At 44.8% G+C, this 17,276-nt stretch overlaps 1 protein-coding gene across 1 annotated transcript; it reads right to left on the bottom strand.

Annotated features, from left to right (window-relative positions):
• Positions 1-1,633: 1,633 nt before the first annotated feature.
• Positions 1,634-13,268, bottom strand: LOC140122780 (fucolectin-like). Its single transcript, XM_072143980.1, has 4 exons — positions 13,197-13,268; positions 12,284-12,356; positions 10,193-10,478; positions 1,634-1,977 (listed from the first exon to the last, which is right to left on the bottom strand). Exons 2-4 carry the CDS (start codon positions 12,339-12,341, stop codon positions 1,809-1,811), a joined length of 513 nt encoding a protein of 170 aa, XP_072000081.1. The 5' UTR covers positions 12,342-12,356; positions 13,197-13,268; the 3' UTR covers positions 1,634-1,808.
• Between the last annotated feature and the right edge of the window lie 4,008 nt (positions 13,269-17,276).

Raw genomic sequence — 17,276 nt, 5'->3', positions numbered from 1 at the left:
TAATAACTATATACTCATTCCTATTATTTCTATATACCCCCCCCATAATAACGATATACACATTCCTATTATTGCTATATACCCCCCCATAATAACTATATACACATTCCTATTATTTCTATATACCCCCCCATAATAACTATATACACATTCCTATTATTTCTATATACCCCCCCCATAATAACTATATACACATTCCTATTATTTCTATATACCCCCCCTCATAATAACTATATACACATTCCTATTATTGCTATATACCCCCCCATAATAACTATATACACATTCCTATTATTGCTATATACACCCCCCATAATAACTATATACACATTCCTTTTATTGCTATATACCCCCCCCCCATAATAACTATATACACATTCCTTTTATTGCTATATACCCCCCCCCCCCATAATAACTATATACACATTCCTATTATTTCTATATACCCCCCCCATAATAACTATATACACATTCCTATTATTGCATCCCCCCCTTAATAAATATATACAGTCCTACATAAAATACTAAAATTGTACTCACCGTCCATCGTTCCCACGATGCGCACCGTCCTCATCCTCCCTCGCGGTGTCGGGTGGATGTAAACAAAGATGGCGGCGCAGTGCTACAGACGCGCCATGAGTCGCGGTGACGTCACACTCTGCGTCGTCACCGAGCGGCAGTGCGCCGCCATCTTTATTTACTTCGATCGACTATGGCAGAGCAGGGAACTTATTGTTCCCTCGCTGTGCCATAGATTTAAGGTAGACACATTGGCGGGATTATGCCCGCGGCCGCGGAAGCCCGGCAACTGATACATGGTTGGCGATTTGGTGGGGGCCCCTTAAACAACAAAGTGCTGGGGGCCCCGGGGCTCTCGACCCGCGAGCCCCCCCTATGATCCAGCTCTAACTGTTACAGCTGATTATTGTAGCCCAAGGCTAAAGTACAATAAATTACCAACATCCAGAGGTCCGTTTGTAACTAAGGGTCGTATGTAAGTCGCGTGTTCTTAAGTAGGGGACCGCCTGTACTTGAGTATATATACGGTACTACATTTAGACATTTCTACTTTCACATTTTCCTGGGCAAGGACATGGCAGCGCAATACATGGCACCCGGCTGTACGTACGGGGAAAGATAGAGCACGTTCTATCTTTTCACTGTGTACAATACGGTGCCCTACGTACTGCGACCGGGTGCCATAACCACCTAAGGGGACGTATATATATATATATATATATATGTCCCCACATGCCCAGTGTGAAAGGCGTCTAAGAAAATGTTATGGTTATAAAGGTGATATTTATCACTACAAGTGTAGGAGCCATTACCATGGAGCTAGACTGATGGGGATAAGTAGGAGGTCAGTGTTTTTGACTTTACCCTTGTAAGTAGTTTCATTAGAACGAGTCCACATTATTCAAGGGTGGAATATAAATCTGAGATCCCCGGACACATTCATCTTCTCGTTCTTTATTCATTTTTTTCTCCAAGTTTAAAAACAAAACCCTTCCCCCACCACCAACACAACCCCCATGTGAGACGGGGTCCAGGGAGATGAGAAACTGTTCTCTTATAGGAGGGGAATAAACTGAGTTATGGGAGAATTTTGGTTGAGGTCCACAGACTGTTAGTAACATATGACCACTGACCCCCATGGTCCCAGAACCATCAGAGCAGGCGGGGGCGGCCGAAGATAATACAATTATTTCTTATTAGTTCTTGTAATTTGTTGACTCCTCCTATCGCCGGTAAAAGTAAAATATTGGACCCAACAAGACCAGGATTTATTTTAGGCGATTAACTGATTAATTTTTGCAGTTATGTTGATCAACACGAGCTCCAAAAACCTGAACTTCACAGAACGTGAGATATCCTGTTTTTCCAGGTAAGATGATGTTCACATATCGGCCTTCCATGTTGTTGCACAAAAAGTTTTGCGTCCCGGCCAATGGTATGGAGGTAATGGTCGCACATCTATGGAAAAAGCAGATTAGTCTTATACATCACTCAAGGGATAATATAAAGGAACAAAAATGAACGACCCTGGGGGGGGGGCGCTGGAAGTCCTGGGGCGATTCTAAACTATATAAATGTAGGCAGCCAAGAAAATGTAAGTGACACATAGTGGCACATTTACTAAGGGTCCACGGGCCGCAATTCTGTCAGGTTTTCCCGAATATTTCCATTTTGTGCCATTTTGCACAGAATTTGGTGCACACAATCGGATTTTGGTGCATCGGCGCCAGCTTGCACGCGACAGAAATTGGGGGGCGTGGCCGTTTTTCCGGTGGATTCGGAAAAAACGCAGAATTTAAAAAACTAAATGTGTCGCAAGATCACACACTCACATGCACCAGGAAGAAGAAGGTGAACTCCAGCGGACCTCGGCACAGAAGCGACACCTGCAGGAAATTGGACCCACGACCTTAGTGAATCGCGCCGGACACGAATCCTCGTCGGACAATGCACCGCGGGATCGTGATAGGACCAGGTAAGTAAATGTGCCCCCTAGTTACAGACACACCTGCTCTACTTCCCAAACTTCATCCTTAAAGAAGGAAGTGGTCATGTGAGGAGACACCCAAAGGGGAGGTGACAGGGGCTCCTGGAACAGAAGAACCGGTTTTGTTGACTAATTATTCTGAGTTAGTTTTCTAGGTGGTGCATTGCTTTAATCTGGATAAAGTATGTTAGAGTCTGTCTTATGAGGATGCGGATGTGTCTCGGATACAGTTTTCGAAGCCAAAAGCAGGTGTGTAGAACATATCGGGAGATGTTACTTATCCTCTTTTTTTTACCCCACTCCTGGTTTGGACATTGAAAACACATCTGAAAAACTGAACGTGTGAAAGAACGTTGAGCTCGGTAGAGTCACCTCTTACTCAGGGAGCAGGTGTGGCATGACGTAACAAGCCACTTCCGTGGAGCCGTCCCGCCCCCCCCATCATGCCGATGACCGCCAGCCGCCGCAATTAGGCTCCCTCCAGGCTACCTGGGTCTGTCTCTGTGCGGCGCACAGAGGAGGTTGACGCCGATTCCGCGCTGCATTGGTCGCTGCCCGTCGCTGGAGTCCGCTGCGGTGGAGCATCGGGGCGACACAGCAGACGCCGTGCGACACAAGGAGGAATGGTTTCCCTATGACCGTTGGTTGTTGCGACTGGGATCCCTCCAGGTGGCCACAGAGACACATATGAGCGACACAGTGGACGCCGTGCGACGCACGGAGGAATGAAGCGCTGACGACTTCTAGCTGCCGGGATTGGGCTTCCTCCAGGTTACTGTTCATCACTGGATGTTGCCACAGTGAATCATCGGGGCGACACAATTGATGCCGTGCGACACACGGAGGAATGAGACGCTGACCCTTTGCCGCCGCCCACTGGTCGCTGTCGTAACTGTACATTGGCTGCCGATGTTAAACCACCAGGGCGATACGATCGATTACTAACCTCTGTTGGGGTAAAGGAAAGCTGCAGGAGGATTGCATCAGGGAGGCACTTGGACCCGGGGAGCGAAACGTGACTCCGAAAACGGCAGCTCCTTTGCACATAGGAGAGGACAGGAACGCGCGCCAACACCGTAGACCCGGACGGAGAGGTGTTTGGTAACGTAAAACAATCCTTTTGCTTTCATTTTGCACTTATGTCTACAATCCTTAGAGTGTGGCCCAGTACTAACATCTGCTATTAAATAAGCGTTGTGCGGCCCTGTCTCCTTGGACTTGCACTTGATGACTAGACATTATTTTAGGCCACTGGCTTGTTAAAACCCGGCCTGTTGAACTTGCTGGCGGACGCTCGGGTATCGCTTTCCCAGTCTGGTTTGGAGACCGGGGTTGGCCACGAGTCAAAGACTCTTTCTCCATCATTCGACTATATTAACTTGGACGTGTGACACCGCTAGTGTCCGCGGGCAGAGAGGCCCCTGATCGACTTGGCCCTTGGCTTTTTTTTTTTTTTTTTTTTTTTTTTTTTTCCCTTTCTATGGCCTAGACTCCTGCCAATTGGAGAGTGTTCTCTTTTGGGGTACAGTGCAACCCGGGTCACCTATGGCACGTTTCTAGTTGTGATGTACATATTGCTGACTTGTTTCCAATGTAATGTACTTTTTTATGTACGTTGTTTCTTTTTAAAGGGGTCAATAGGTAGAAAGTAAATACCATCAGTTACTTAATTCTCAGTATCTCTTGGCTTAAGGCACGTATTTTTTTTTTTTTTTTTTTTTTTTGCATTATCTGTAGCCAAAATGCCCCCCAAAGGCCCCCGTAAGTCAACTGGGGTCAGCTCCCCTCGTGAGAAGTCAGTAACCACCAAATTAGATAAATACTTAAAATCTCCACCAGGGAAAACTGCCAAAACAGCTAAAGAGGCCGATGTCGGTTCAAGGTATTCTCCCCTTGAGACCGAAGGTGAGGAATCACATGAGAATAACCCCGCCATTTGGGAAGAAATCCTCCAAGCAGTTAAAAAAACGAATGAATCAATGGAAGGGTTAAAAGAACAGATGGCTGATACTAGAAGTGAGATTTCAGCTATCAGGGATGATCTTAACAAAATGAGGGGCCAAACTAAAGAGCAGGGAGAGCGACTATCCAAAATGGAAGGGGCATCACGAAAACTTCAAAAAACAATATCTAAAATGGAGGTTGAGAATAAAGAACTACAAGCTAAAATAATTGACCTGGAAGATAGGTCCAGGAGGGGCAACATCCGTTTTGTAGGGTTCCCTGAAGGGGTTGAACAAAAAGACACCGGCCAGTTTATCCAGGACTGGCTGGTCGGCACTATGGGATCAGAAAGTATGCCCCCAACATTCATAGTGGAAAGGGCTCATCGGGTCCCGGGCCGCAGACCAATTCCTGGTGCACCCCCAAGACCTATACTAGTCAAGATGTTATGCTCTAAGGATAGAGATACGGTATTTAGGGTGCTACGTAACCTTGGGGAAACATTCTACGATGGATCAAAAATTTCCGCATACCCTGACTATTCTAGGGCTACTATGATGAAAAGGAAGGAATTTAAGGAACTTAAGAAAAAACTAGCAGAGAAGGACCTTCTTTACTCCTTAATATACCCCGCCAAATTGCGTGTAGTTTTCCAGGGAAATACGGTTTTCTTTTCCTCTCCAGAAGAGGGCTTTAAATGGCTTGAGTTAAAGGGCTTATAAGGCGACTGACATGGTTGTTTCTTTGATATCAGACAGAATTAAATGGCCATGATTGGGGGGAAGGACAGGCTCTTGGGGTTTTGCTAGGGAAGAAGAGTACCACAGCTAATGCTGGGTACACGTAGAGGGGGGGGGTGTCAGGGTTGGGTTGGAATTTGGGTGGGTTGGGTGATGGAATTCGGGTGGGTTGGGTGGTTGGGGGTGGTTGGGCCTCTGCCTGGGGGTTGTTGGTTTTTTTTTTTTTTTTTTTTTTTTTTTTTTTTCTCTCTTTTTTTTTCTTTTTCCCTACTCCCCCTTCCCTTTCCATATATAAATAATAATGATATCCATTATAACATGGAATGTTAGAGGTTTGGGGGAGAGGATTAAACGTCGTATCGTTTTTGATGTTGTCCAAAGACACCTCCCAGCGATTGTGTGCTTACTTGAGACCCATCTTAGTTCTGACACGGTGAAAAGAATTGGCAGAAAATGGGCTATTAAAGAATATCACTCTGTGTTTTCTACATATGCTAGAGGTGTTAGTGTCTTTATCCATAGTGCCGTAAATTTTCAAATAATCTCCCATAAAGTGGACTCCGGGGGTAGATTTGTTTTTTTGCATGGGAAAATGAATGGACTGATATGTGTCTTAGCTTTTGTGTATATACCCCCTCCTTTCTCCTCCCAGGTGTTGAAGTCCCTGTTCACCTTTTTGGAGCAAAAAGACAATTGCCCTTTGTGGATCTGTGGAGACTTTAATTGCGTCATGAATCCATCCATAGACAGAGTTAGTAGCAGCAAGGAAGGTGCTCCAAAGGTTACTGTCTCACCCCTCTCCAAATTTTGTATAGAAACAGGGCTAAGGGATGTGTGGCGAATGAAATACGGGGATCGTAAAGCCTTCTCCTGCTTCTCCAGCTCCTCCAGAGTGATGTCTCGAATTGACCTTATTCTGGCCTCTGATAAGGCCCTTCTCTGTATGAAAAAAATGAAATATGAGAGGGCGAGTCACTCGGACCACGCTCTGGTGGCACTGGAGGTAGAAATGGGTGAGAGCCAGAGAGGGAAACCACCTAAAATTAATCCACATTGGTTTTCTCTCCTTTCAAAAGATGAGGAAGTACAGGAGGAAATAAATACCTTTTGGAGGGATAATATCGGCTCCACCCACATCGGAGCTGTATGGGACTCATTGAAAGTCCATATGAGAGCATGGTGGCAATATCAAATTAAGGGGAAAAAAAAAGTCTACCAATACAAAGAAGAGATATTAAAGAATACACTGGAAAAAGCGCAAGCAGAATACAACAGGTTTCCTCTAGAAGCCCAACTTAAGAGGCTACAAATGTCTAAAGTAGAATATGAAGAGTATATGAGGGAAAAGGTACAACAGAAGGCCTTCTTCCAAGGTCAGAAATATTTTTGTGAGTCGGGTAGGCCAGGAAAATTTTTGGCCACAGTAGTCCGTAACCAAAAAGACAGCCAATACATCCATCAAATAATGGACCAGAGGGGGGAGGTAGTGGAGTCCCCACAGGAAATTAATACAGCTTTTGTGGAGTTCTTTTCGACTCTATATTCCACAGACTTAAAAATTGATTGTTTTGAGCTAGACCAGTATTTATCCAGAGTTATCCTTCCCCAGCTATCGGTCGCTCAGAGACAATTGTTAAACCAACCTCTGACTCTGGAAGAAATTACAACAACCCTCACTACTATCTCAGGGAATACGAGTCCAGGGTCCGACGGTCTACCGTTCGAAGTTTATAGAAGGTACGGTAATATCCTGCTTCCTCTACTATTGGAAGTCTTTAACGCTAGTTTTGTGAAGGGAAACCTCCCAGATTCAATGATGGAGGCATTAATTGTCCTTATTCCCAAAAAAGGAAAAAACATCTTAGAAAGAGAATCATATCGGCCGATCTCTTTGTTAAATACGGCCGTGAAAATCCTGGCTAAAACACTATCGTTGAGACTACGGGGGGTTGTTCAAGACCTTATCCACCCAGACCAGGCAGGATTCATGCCGGGCCGCAATATTAGAGACAATTTGGATAGGTTGTTTCTGGGTATGCAGCTCGGGGCGGATGTGGGGGGTCGCTCCATCCTGTCCCTAGACGCGGCTAAAGCGTTTGACAGGGTGGAGTGGCCCTTCCTTTGGGCTGCTATGAGAAGGTTTGGTTTTGGGGAAGGATTTTTGTCTTGGGTTAAGTTATTATATAAAAACCCGATGGCCAGGGTCCTTACCAACGACTCGGTCTCAGAGAAATTTTCATTGGAAAGGGGCACTCGGCAGGGATGCCCCTTATCTCCACTATTGTTCAACCTCTTCATTGAACCTTTGGCGTCCATGATAAGAGGGGATCCGGATATTCTTGGATGTGGTTGTATGGGAGGCTCCGACAAAATACTATTATACGCCGATGACGTATTGTTATCTGTGGGTAACTCGGCTGTATCTATCCCAAAAGCGATTCAATTGATTCGAGACTATGGGTTTTACTCTGGTCTAGAAATCAATTGGAATAAAACAGTGTTGCTTCCAATAGATGAGATTCCCACTGTAGGCTTTAGTAGCCTTCAAGTACTGGAACCACATGCAACCATGGAGTATCTGGGACTTTCGATCTCCAAGGACGTCAGGAGATATGTTGAGCTAAATATTCGACCACTGATAGCGAAAATTCGGTCAAAAATTTCCACCTGGGTTAAATTGCCTCTTACCAGGGCTGACAGAATAGGCCTATTAAAAATGATAATTCTCCCACAATTGTTATATGCCCTTTCGGCATCTCCGGTGTGGGTGGACGAAAAGCTTTTTAAACTTATTGAAAGGCTCTGTAACGAGTTGATTTGGGGGAGGAAACGTGTACGAATTAAAATTTGTTACCTATACAAAAGTCTAAGAGAAGGTGGACTGGCAATCCCCAACTTTAAATTATACTTTTTGGCAGCTAAGGTCTGCTTTCTATCAAAATGGCACAATTCAGGGTTGGTTCCACAATTACAGGGTAAGACTAAGGGCAATATGTCCTTCTGGGAGATCTGTGAATCTGGCCAACTGGCGAAGGGCGGACTAAAACATCTTCCCGCTTGCAGACTAATAAATGAGAGTTGGAAATTCCTGAAGAAGATGGGCGAAGAGAGGGGTGCTTTACAGGTCTCCCCTTTGTGGTACAACACAAACCTGAAAGAATTTTGGAAAATGGTGGATGTTGAGGTGTGGATAGCACTAGGTATAACTAGGGTATGTCATTTATTTCAGGATGGCATATTAATGACTTATAAGGACATAGAAAGAATTCACGGGTTAGGAAGGAATATGTATTTCCACTACTTACAGGTGAAAGATGCATTTAATAAGACACAGGAAAAAAAATTACTATTTGTGCACAATAATACACTGATAGATCACTTTTTTTTTAATTGGCAAGGAAGAATGACAGTTTCACAAATATATAATCTTTTACTTAGAGAACACACAAAGGATGTAAAATTTAAGGCTATCTCCCACTGGGATTCAGATGGGATATGTCTTTCACAGGGTCAATGGTGTGAGGTCTATCGGAACTCAGCTTTCTGTTCACTTAATATGAACTATAGAATGATTCAATTTAATTTTATACACAGGATATACTATACTCCACTGTTACTCAAAAAAATGAAATTGTATAGAGATGATAGGTGCCCTCGTTGCGAATGTATTAAAGCAGACTTTTCACATTTGAGTTGGAGCTGCCCTGATATTAAATCTTTCTGGCAAAGAATACATGCAAAGATTGAGGCTCAACTGGGGTTTCAAATTCCCTTCTCTGCCAAGGTATTAATTTTGAACGAATTACAAAATGTGCGCAGGGGTGGGATATCTAAGAAACAAAAAACTATTATTTGTAGAATGTCTCTCACGGCTAAAGTCTTGTTGGCGAGAAACTGGATGAAGGCGCACACACCGACATTTAAACAATGGGAGGACCTGACACAGAAGATAAAGACGTATGAAAAAATATATTTTGGAAATCGAAATCAGTTAGCACAATGGGAGGAGTTATGGGGAACAATGGAATGAACCTTTTCTCCCTTCCTTTTTTTTTTTTTTTTTTTTTTTTTTTTTTTTACCCAGGCAGAGGGCGGGGGGCGGTCTGGGGGGCTGGGTAGGGGGAAATACTAAAGGTGTTAGAGGTAATGAAGGCTACACAGACAGCGGAACAACTTTACATTATGTCCCAGAGTCGGATAAAACCGCATTAGTAATCCCACTCCAAATTATTGAATGTACTCCGGAGCTTACTCCTCCATGTTTAAGAGATCAATTTATTACGAGGGACTACTAAATGACGTCCTACATAAGGATGTTGTTTCAAAATGTTTTTACGAATTGTTGAGTATAGGTTTCATAGGAAATCCCTTGTATCAATGTGATGAATATCAATTACCATCTAAGATTGTCTTTTTTTTTTTTTTTTTTTCTCTTCATCCTGGTTGCTCGCGCTGTTTGTACATTACGATTTTCCCCGGGGAGTGGGAAGGGGGGGGGACATAAAAGGTGGATGGGCAATGAAGGGTTTAAGGATAGAGGAGCAACCTCATATTATGGCTTTAGATGTATTTATAACATTATAAGATACTAGGGGAGTACGTTAATTATAAAATCTTAGTATACACTAGTGTGTCTACTTCTTAATTTTAAAGAAAGCAAACCAAATTTCATTGTTAATTAAACGTTACCCCATACAATGAGGTTGCTCCAAACTGTTTCAATAACTGCTGTGTATAGGCTTTTACAGGAAATTTCCAACACTACTGTGATGATTGTTACCCATCATTATATAATTGGTTTTGGTCTCTATGTGTGTATTTAAAAAGAAAAATTGTGTATGTTTGTATTTAATAAGAAAAATTTAAATAAATAAAAAAAAAAAAAAAAAAAAAAAAAAGAACGTTGAGCTCTACCATAGCACAGGGTCTTCTCCACTGAAAATAATATAAGTTATTGAGGCTGCAAAGCCAATTACCTCCATGTTTTAGCACTGACTTTTACCTTTGGTTGTTATTGCCATTATTGGCCAGCGAGTCTCCAATGAGAATTTCGGCCCCGTTGATGTAATCCGCGCAGCAGTCGCCTCGGTTGGTGATTGTTATATGTGATATTCTATAAGTTTCCAGTAAATCCAATCTCCACCAGGGAGAAGGCTCAGACTGAGAGGAAAAACATGATCCGCGGGGGTAGAAAGGATCCACATTTCCGTCTATGGCATTGATAGCAGAACTTAACCCTCCGAAATTTGTAGAATGTGTGGCACGGCCTCGAAGCGCAACATTCTGGACTGTAAATGTAAAACAAAATAAAGAGATGGATATCTGTAATATGACAGGGTAACTACAGGTGATACAAGAGAGCGCAGAACAAAGACTTTCTTCTCCTGGGACAAATATAGGGGAAGCAGCTGGATGTCGGCATCAGAAGCGATAAATATACTAATAAAACTCTACTCATAGGTGGGGATTTGGGACAGGAGAAGACAATGGAGCTCATTTACTAAGAACAGTGCAGTCTATACTATGTGCAGTTACCTAAGTAGTGTGCAGGGGGCGCCAGATTCAGGATTACTGGTGCATGTTCTTCATGAAACTGGCGCCCCCTGCACTGCCCCGACAGAGTGCACCACTACTTTGGTGAACCCATAACATGGGTGCAACACATTTCTGTCGAACTTTGCTTGCTAAATGTGGTGCACGGTCCGACTGAGCACCGGAACGCCCCCTTCTGGGCAGATATTCGTGTTGCATGGTGGCTATTGCAGCTGCACCATAAAACGGTCGCATATGACAAAAACCCGACCCTGGTTGAATAACCGTGCAAGCAATTTGCACTGAAAAGAATTTGCAAAGTCCACCAGAAAACATCAGTGAAGTGACAGCTATTACATGATGCAGTAAGATATGGGGCGAGCAGTGAAATACAGATCACCAGGTTACATACAAGATAGATTCTATACGATTCTTCTTAAGTTGAAACTGTATACTTTCTAACTCCAGACAAAGTATTTTTGGGTCCCTGTGACAAATAGATTTTGTTAAAGAAATTCCTGCTGCAACAGCTTCATTTCAGACACCTCATAATTACAGCCTGGGACTAAAGTTTAGTAAATTACTAGCATCACAAGAGCTTCACCTGAGGTCACAGGGGGCAGAGAGGTTTGTTTGTAACTAGGGGTCATCTGTAAGTTGGGTGTCCTTAAAGGGGTATTCCCACAAATACAGGATTCTTAAATATACTCAGGATAACAAAATAACACATTCTCTAATTCACTGTTGTTAACAAAAAATACAGCATTTCATTCCAAGACAAGCTCAGACACACACACTTCCTGTCGGCAGCGTGAGGAGACTAAAGCTACAGACAGATAAGGTCTGTATCCAGGGGAGGAGGAGGGAGGCATAAAGCAGAGCTAATAGTGTATCTAATGGCTGTTATAGCAGAGCTGACAATGTAATTGTGTGTTATATCCATCTCATGGATCTCGTCATCTCTGATCTGTCTCATCTCTCTTCCTATGTGACAGATACTAGTACAATGTTCAGAAGCTAAATGAAAGTGTATATAACCCTGTACCCTGATAATCTAAGCACATTGTCAGCACACAGCATCTCACAGCGCAGAGGAATCATGAAGTGTCTGCTCACACTCTGGAATCTTACACCGACCATCACTGAGTGATAAAGGCTAAGACAGCAATAACACTGAGTAACATTGTAAAGTAAGGGGTTAAAAATCTCTATTGTGTAACATCACTAGGGGTTGAAATTTTAGCATTTTCTTTAATGGGAAAATCCCTTTGAGTCAGGGACTGGCCCCAGGTTACACTGCGGATATCAAAGCTCTTCTGTGTTCTTACGTCTGGATGGTGGGAGGAGGTTGTGTGGTTTAGTGGATGAGACTGAGACTGACCTGGGAGTGTCCCCAAAATCCCATAAATGGACTGGTTTCCACTGGGGAAAGAATGACAGACTTAGTCCTGATTCTGGACTTCAATTTCATCATGAATATAACGAATACTGTAGGTTCTTCCAGAATTTCCTATTACTTATTCTTAATCTGTTTTGTTCTTTAGAACATTGTAACACTCACGTTGTTCTGTGCCGCATGACGCCGAAATCCACAGGAGGATGAAGCCGAGTAAAAACATGACTATTCAGTCAACCTGTAAAAAACAAGTATGGCATCATATTGTGGGATACATCAGACAACCTAGGGTTAAAGTACTCTAGGGGTCTAAAAATATTTTTAAAAAATATAATTAAAAAAAGTTTAAAAAAATTATTAAAAAACACCTAAAAATTCTAATCACCCTCCTTTCCTTAGAACTGATATAAATAAACACTAAAAATTATAAACATGTTAGGTATTGCCGCGTCCTAAAATGTCAGGATTTGCAAAAAAAATTAATAAAAAGTTATCAAAAGGCCGTACAATGGTAGCATTGAAAAAAATGAGACCACCCACAGCACCGTACACCGAAGTATGAAGCCAGAAGATGACAAAATAAAGACATTTTTTTGTACAGGAGGTTTCAATTTTGGTAAATATATGAAAACATTATAAAACCTGTATGAATTTAGTATCCCTGTGACCAAACCGACCCAAAGAATAAAGTAGACCTGTCATCTGGGGCGCACAGTGAAAGCCGTAATTTCCAAGCCCACAAGAAAATGACGCAAATGCGTTTTTCCACCATTTTCACTGCATTTGGAATTCTTTCCCTGCTTCCCAGTACACGGCCGGGAATGTTCAATACCATCACTATGAAGTGCAATTTATTATGCAAAAAACAAGCCCTCACACAGCTCTGTACATGGAAAAATAAAAAAGTTATAGATTTCTCAAGGTGTTGAGTGAAAAATGAAAACTCAAACATGAAAAAAGGGCCTGGTCGTTAAGGGGTTAAAACGTGGCGCCGCTCTGATTTCCCTTTGTACATATGTGGGATTCATGTAACCAATAAAAGTAATAAGCAGTTAATATCAGTGCAATTATCTCTTACCTGCAGATGTGGAGGCCGCTCAGAGCTCCGGAAAGCTGGACATCTCCCCGTCCTGTACTTTGCTCTGTTTGCTGATTGAGTTCAGGGCTGTGGGGGGAGAAGGGGGGGGGTTATGGGATCACCTATAGGTATATATTACTGAGGCTTCTAGGTTGCAGGAAGCAAACCCAGGAATAAAGAAGGAAGATCTATGATTGTCATATAGTAAGGCCGGGAAAAGACGCAAGTCCATCAAATCCAACCTTTAAGAATTAAATAAATGTTTTATCCCCATAACCCATGATATTTTTTCTCTCCAGAAAGGCATCCAGGCCTCTCCACATGTACATAGAGTCCGCCATAAAAACCTCCTGTACATGTACATAGAGTCCGCCATAAAAACCTCCTGCGGCAGAGAGTTCCACAGTCTCACTGCGCGTACAGTAAAGAACCTTTGTCTATGGTGATGGTAGAACCTCCTCTCCTCTAGGTGTAGAGGATGCCCCCTGTCTATGGTGATGGTAGAGCCTCCTCTCCTCTAGGTGTAGAGGATGCCCCCTGTCTATGGTGATGGTAGAACCTCCTCTCCTCTAGGTGTAGAGGATGCCCCCTGTCTATGGTGATGGTAGAACCTCCTCTCCTCTAGGTGTAGAGGATGCCCCCTGTCTATGGTGATGGTAGATCCTCCTCTCCTCCAGGTGTAGAGGATGCCCCCTGTCTATGGTGATGATAGAACCTCCTCTCCTCTAGGTGTAGAGGATGCCCCGTGTCTATGGTGATGGTAGAACCTCCTCTCCTCTAGGTGTAGAGGATGCCCCCTGTCTATGGTGATGGTAGAACCTCCTCTCCTCTAGGTGTAGAGGATGCCCCCTATCGATGGTGATGGTAGAACCTCCTCTCCTCTAGGTGTAGAGGATGCCTCCTGTCTATGGTGATGGTAGAACCTCATCTCCTCTAGGTGTAGAGGATGCCTCCTGTCTATGGTGATGGTAGAACCTCCTCTCCTCTAGGTGTAGAGGATGCCCCGTGTCTATGGTGATGGTAGAACCTCCTCTCCTCTAGGTGTAGAGGATGCCCCCTGTCTATGGTGATGGTAGAACCTCCTCTCCTCTAGGTGTAGAGGATGCCTCCTGTCTATGGTGATGGTAGAGCCTCCTCTAGGTGCAGAGGATGTCCCCTGTCTATGGTGATGATAGAACCTCCTTTCCTCTAGGTGTAGAGGATGCCCCCTGTCTATGGTGATGGTAGAACCTCCTCTCCTCTAGGTGTAGAGGATGCCCCCTGTCTATGGTGATGGTAGAACCTCCTCTCCTCTAGGTGTAGAGGATGCCTCCTGTCTATGGTGATGGTAGAACATCATCTCCTCTAGGTGTAGAGGATGCCTCCTGTCTATGGTGATGGTAGAACCTCTTCTCCTCTAGGTGTAGAGGATGCCCCTGTCTATGGTGATGGTAGAACCTCCTCTCCTCTAGGTGTAGAGGATGCCCCCTGTCTATGGTGATGGTAGAACCTCCTCTCCTCTAGGTGTAGAGGATGCCCCCTGTCTATGGTGATGGTAGAACCTCCTCTCCTCTAGGTGTAGATGATATCCCCTGTCTATGGTGATGGCAGAACCTCCTCTCCTCTAGGTGTAGAGGATGCCTCCTGTCTATGGTGATGGTAGGTCCCCCTCTCCTCTAGGTGTAGAGGATGTCTATAGTGATGGCAGAACCTCCTCTCCTCTAGGTGTAGAGGATGCCCCCTGTCTATGCTGATGGTAGAACCACCTCTCCTCTAGGTGTAGAGGATGCTCCCTGTCTATGATGATGGTAGAACCTCCTCTCCTCTAGGTGTAGAGGATGCCCCCTGTCTATGATGATGGTAGAACCTCCTCTCCTCTAGGTGTAGAGGATGCCCCCTGTCTATAGCAATGGTAGAACCTCCTCTCCTCTAGGTGTAGATGATGTCCCCTGTCTATGGTGATGGTAGAACCTCCTCTCCTCTAGGTGTAGAGGATGCTCCCTGTCTATGATGATGGTAGAACCTCCTCTCCTCTAGGTGTAGAGGATGCCCCCTGTCTATGGTGATGGTAGAACCTCCTCTCTCTAGGTGTAGAGGATGCCTCCTGTCTATGGTGATGGTAGAACCTCTTCTCCTCTAGGTGTAGAGGATGCCTCCTGTCTATGGTGATAGTAGAACCACTTCTCCTCTATGTGTAGAGGATGCCCCTGTCTATGGTGATGGTAGAACCTCCTCTCCTCTAGGTGTAGAGGATGCCCCCTGTCTATGGTGATGGTAGAACCTCCTCTCCTCTAGGTGTAGAGGATGCCTCCTGTCTATGGTGATGGTAGAACCTCTTCTCCTCTAGGTGTAGAGGATTTTCCCATGTCTATGGTGATGGTAGAACCTCCTCTCCTCTAGGTATAGAGTATGCCCCCTGTCTATGGTGATGGTAGAACCTCCTCTCCTCTAGGTGTAGAGGATGCCCCCTGTCTATGGTGATGGTAGAACCTCCTATCCTCTAGGTGTAGAGGATGCCCCCTGTCTATGGTGATGGTAGATCCCCCTCTCCTCTAGGTGTAGAGGATGTCTATAGTGATGGCAGAACCTCCTCTCCTCTAGGTGTAGAGGATGCCCCCTGTCTATGCTGATGGTAGAACCACCTCTCCTCTAGGTGTAGAGGATGCTCCCTGTCTATGATGATGGTAGAACCTCCTCTCCTTTAGGTGTAGATGATGTCCCCTGTCTATGGTGATGGTAGAACCTCCTCTCCTCTAGGTGTAGAGGATGCTCCCTGTCTATGATGATGGTAGAACCTCCTCTCCTCTAGGTGTAGAGGATGCCCCCTGTCTATGGTGATGGTAGAACCTCCTTTCCTCTAGGTGTAGAAGATGCCCCCTGTCTATGGTGATGGTAGAACCTCCTCTCCTCTAGGTGTAGAGGATGCCTCCTGTCTATGGTGATGGTAGAACCTCTTCTCTAGGTGTAGAGGATTCCCCTGTCTATGGTGATGGTAGAACCTCCTCTCCTCTAGGTGTAGAGGATGCTCCCTGTCTATGGTAATGGTAGAACCTCCTCTCCTCTAGGTGTAGAGGATGCCTCCTGTCTATGGTGATGGTAGAACCTCTTCTCCTCTAGGTGTAGAGGATGTCCCCTGTCTATGGTGATGGTAGAACCTCCTCTCCTCTAGGTATAGAGGATGCCCCCTGTCTATGGTGATGGTAGAACCTCCTCTCCTCTAGGTATAGAGGATGCCCCCTGTCTATGGTGATGGTAGAACCTCCTCTCCTCTAGGTGTAGAGGATGCCCCCTGTCTATGGTGATGGTAGAACCTCCTCTCCTCTAGGTGTAGAGGAGCCCCTTGTCTATGGTGATGGTGGAACCTCCTCTCCTCCAGGTGTAGAGGAGCCCCCTGTCTATGGTGATGGTAGAACCTCCTATCCTCTAGGTGTAGAGGATGCCCCCTGTCTATGGTGATGGTAGGTCCCCCTCTCCTCTAGGTGTAGAGGATGTCTATGGTGATGGTAGAACCTCCTCTCCTCTAGGTGTAGATGATGTCCCCTGTCTATGGTGATGGCAGAACCTCCTCTCCTCTAAGTGTAGAGGATGCCTCCTGTCTATGGTGATGGTAGGTCCCCCTCTCCTCTAGGTGTAGAGGATGTCTATAGTGATCGTAGAACCTCCTCTCCTCTAGGTGTAGAGGATGCCCCCTGTCTATGCTGATGGTAGAACCACCTCTCCTCTAGGTGTAGAGGATGCTCCCTGTCTATGATGATGGTAGAACCTCCTCTCCTCTAGGTGTAGAGGATGCCCCCTGTCTATGGTGATGGTAGAACCTCCTCTCCTCTAGGTGTAGAGGATGCCCCTGTCTATGGTGATGGTAGAACCTCCTCTCCTCTAGGTGGAGAGGATGCCTCCTGTCTATGGTGATGGTAGGTCCCCCTCTCCTCTAGGTGTAGAGGATGTCTATGGTGATGGTAGAACCTCCTCTCCTCTAGGCGTAGAGGATACCCCCTGTCTATGTTGATGGTAGAACCTCCTATCCTCTAGGTGTAGAGGATGTCCCCTGTCTATGGTGATGGTAGAACCTCCTCTCCTCTAGGTGTAGAGGATGCCCCTGAC

This window comes from Engystomops pustulosus, chromosome 3, assembly GCF_040894005.1.
Source record: "Engystomops pustulosus chromosome 3, aEngPut4.maternal, whole genome shotgun sequence".
NCBI lineage: Eukaryota > Metazoa > Chordata > Amphibia > Anura > Leptodactylidae > Engystomops > Engystomops pustulosus.
The sequence above is the reverse complement of the archived record's forward strand: the minus strand, read 5'-3'. Positions and strand labels throughout refer to the sequence as shown.

Coding starts and splice junctions, on each gene's coding strand:
- LOC140122780 (XM_072143980.1), bottom strand. CDS start 12,341: ATGTTTTTACTCGGCTTCATCCTCCTGTGGATTTCGGCGTCATGCGGC. Junction 10,479..12,283: donor GTCATGCGGCACAGAACAAC/GTGAGTGTTACA, acceptor TTACATTTACAG/TCCAGAATGTTGCGCTTCGA. Junction 1,978..10,192: donor AATGGCAATAACAACCAAAG/GTAAAAGTCAGT, acceptor CTTTTTCCATAG/ATGTGCGACCATTACCTCCA.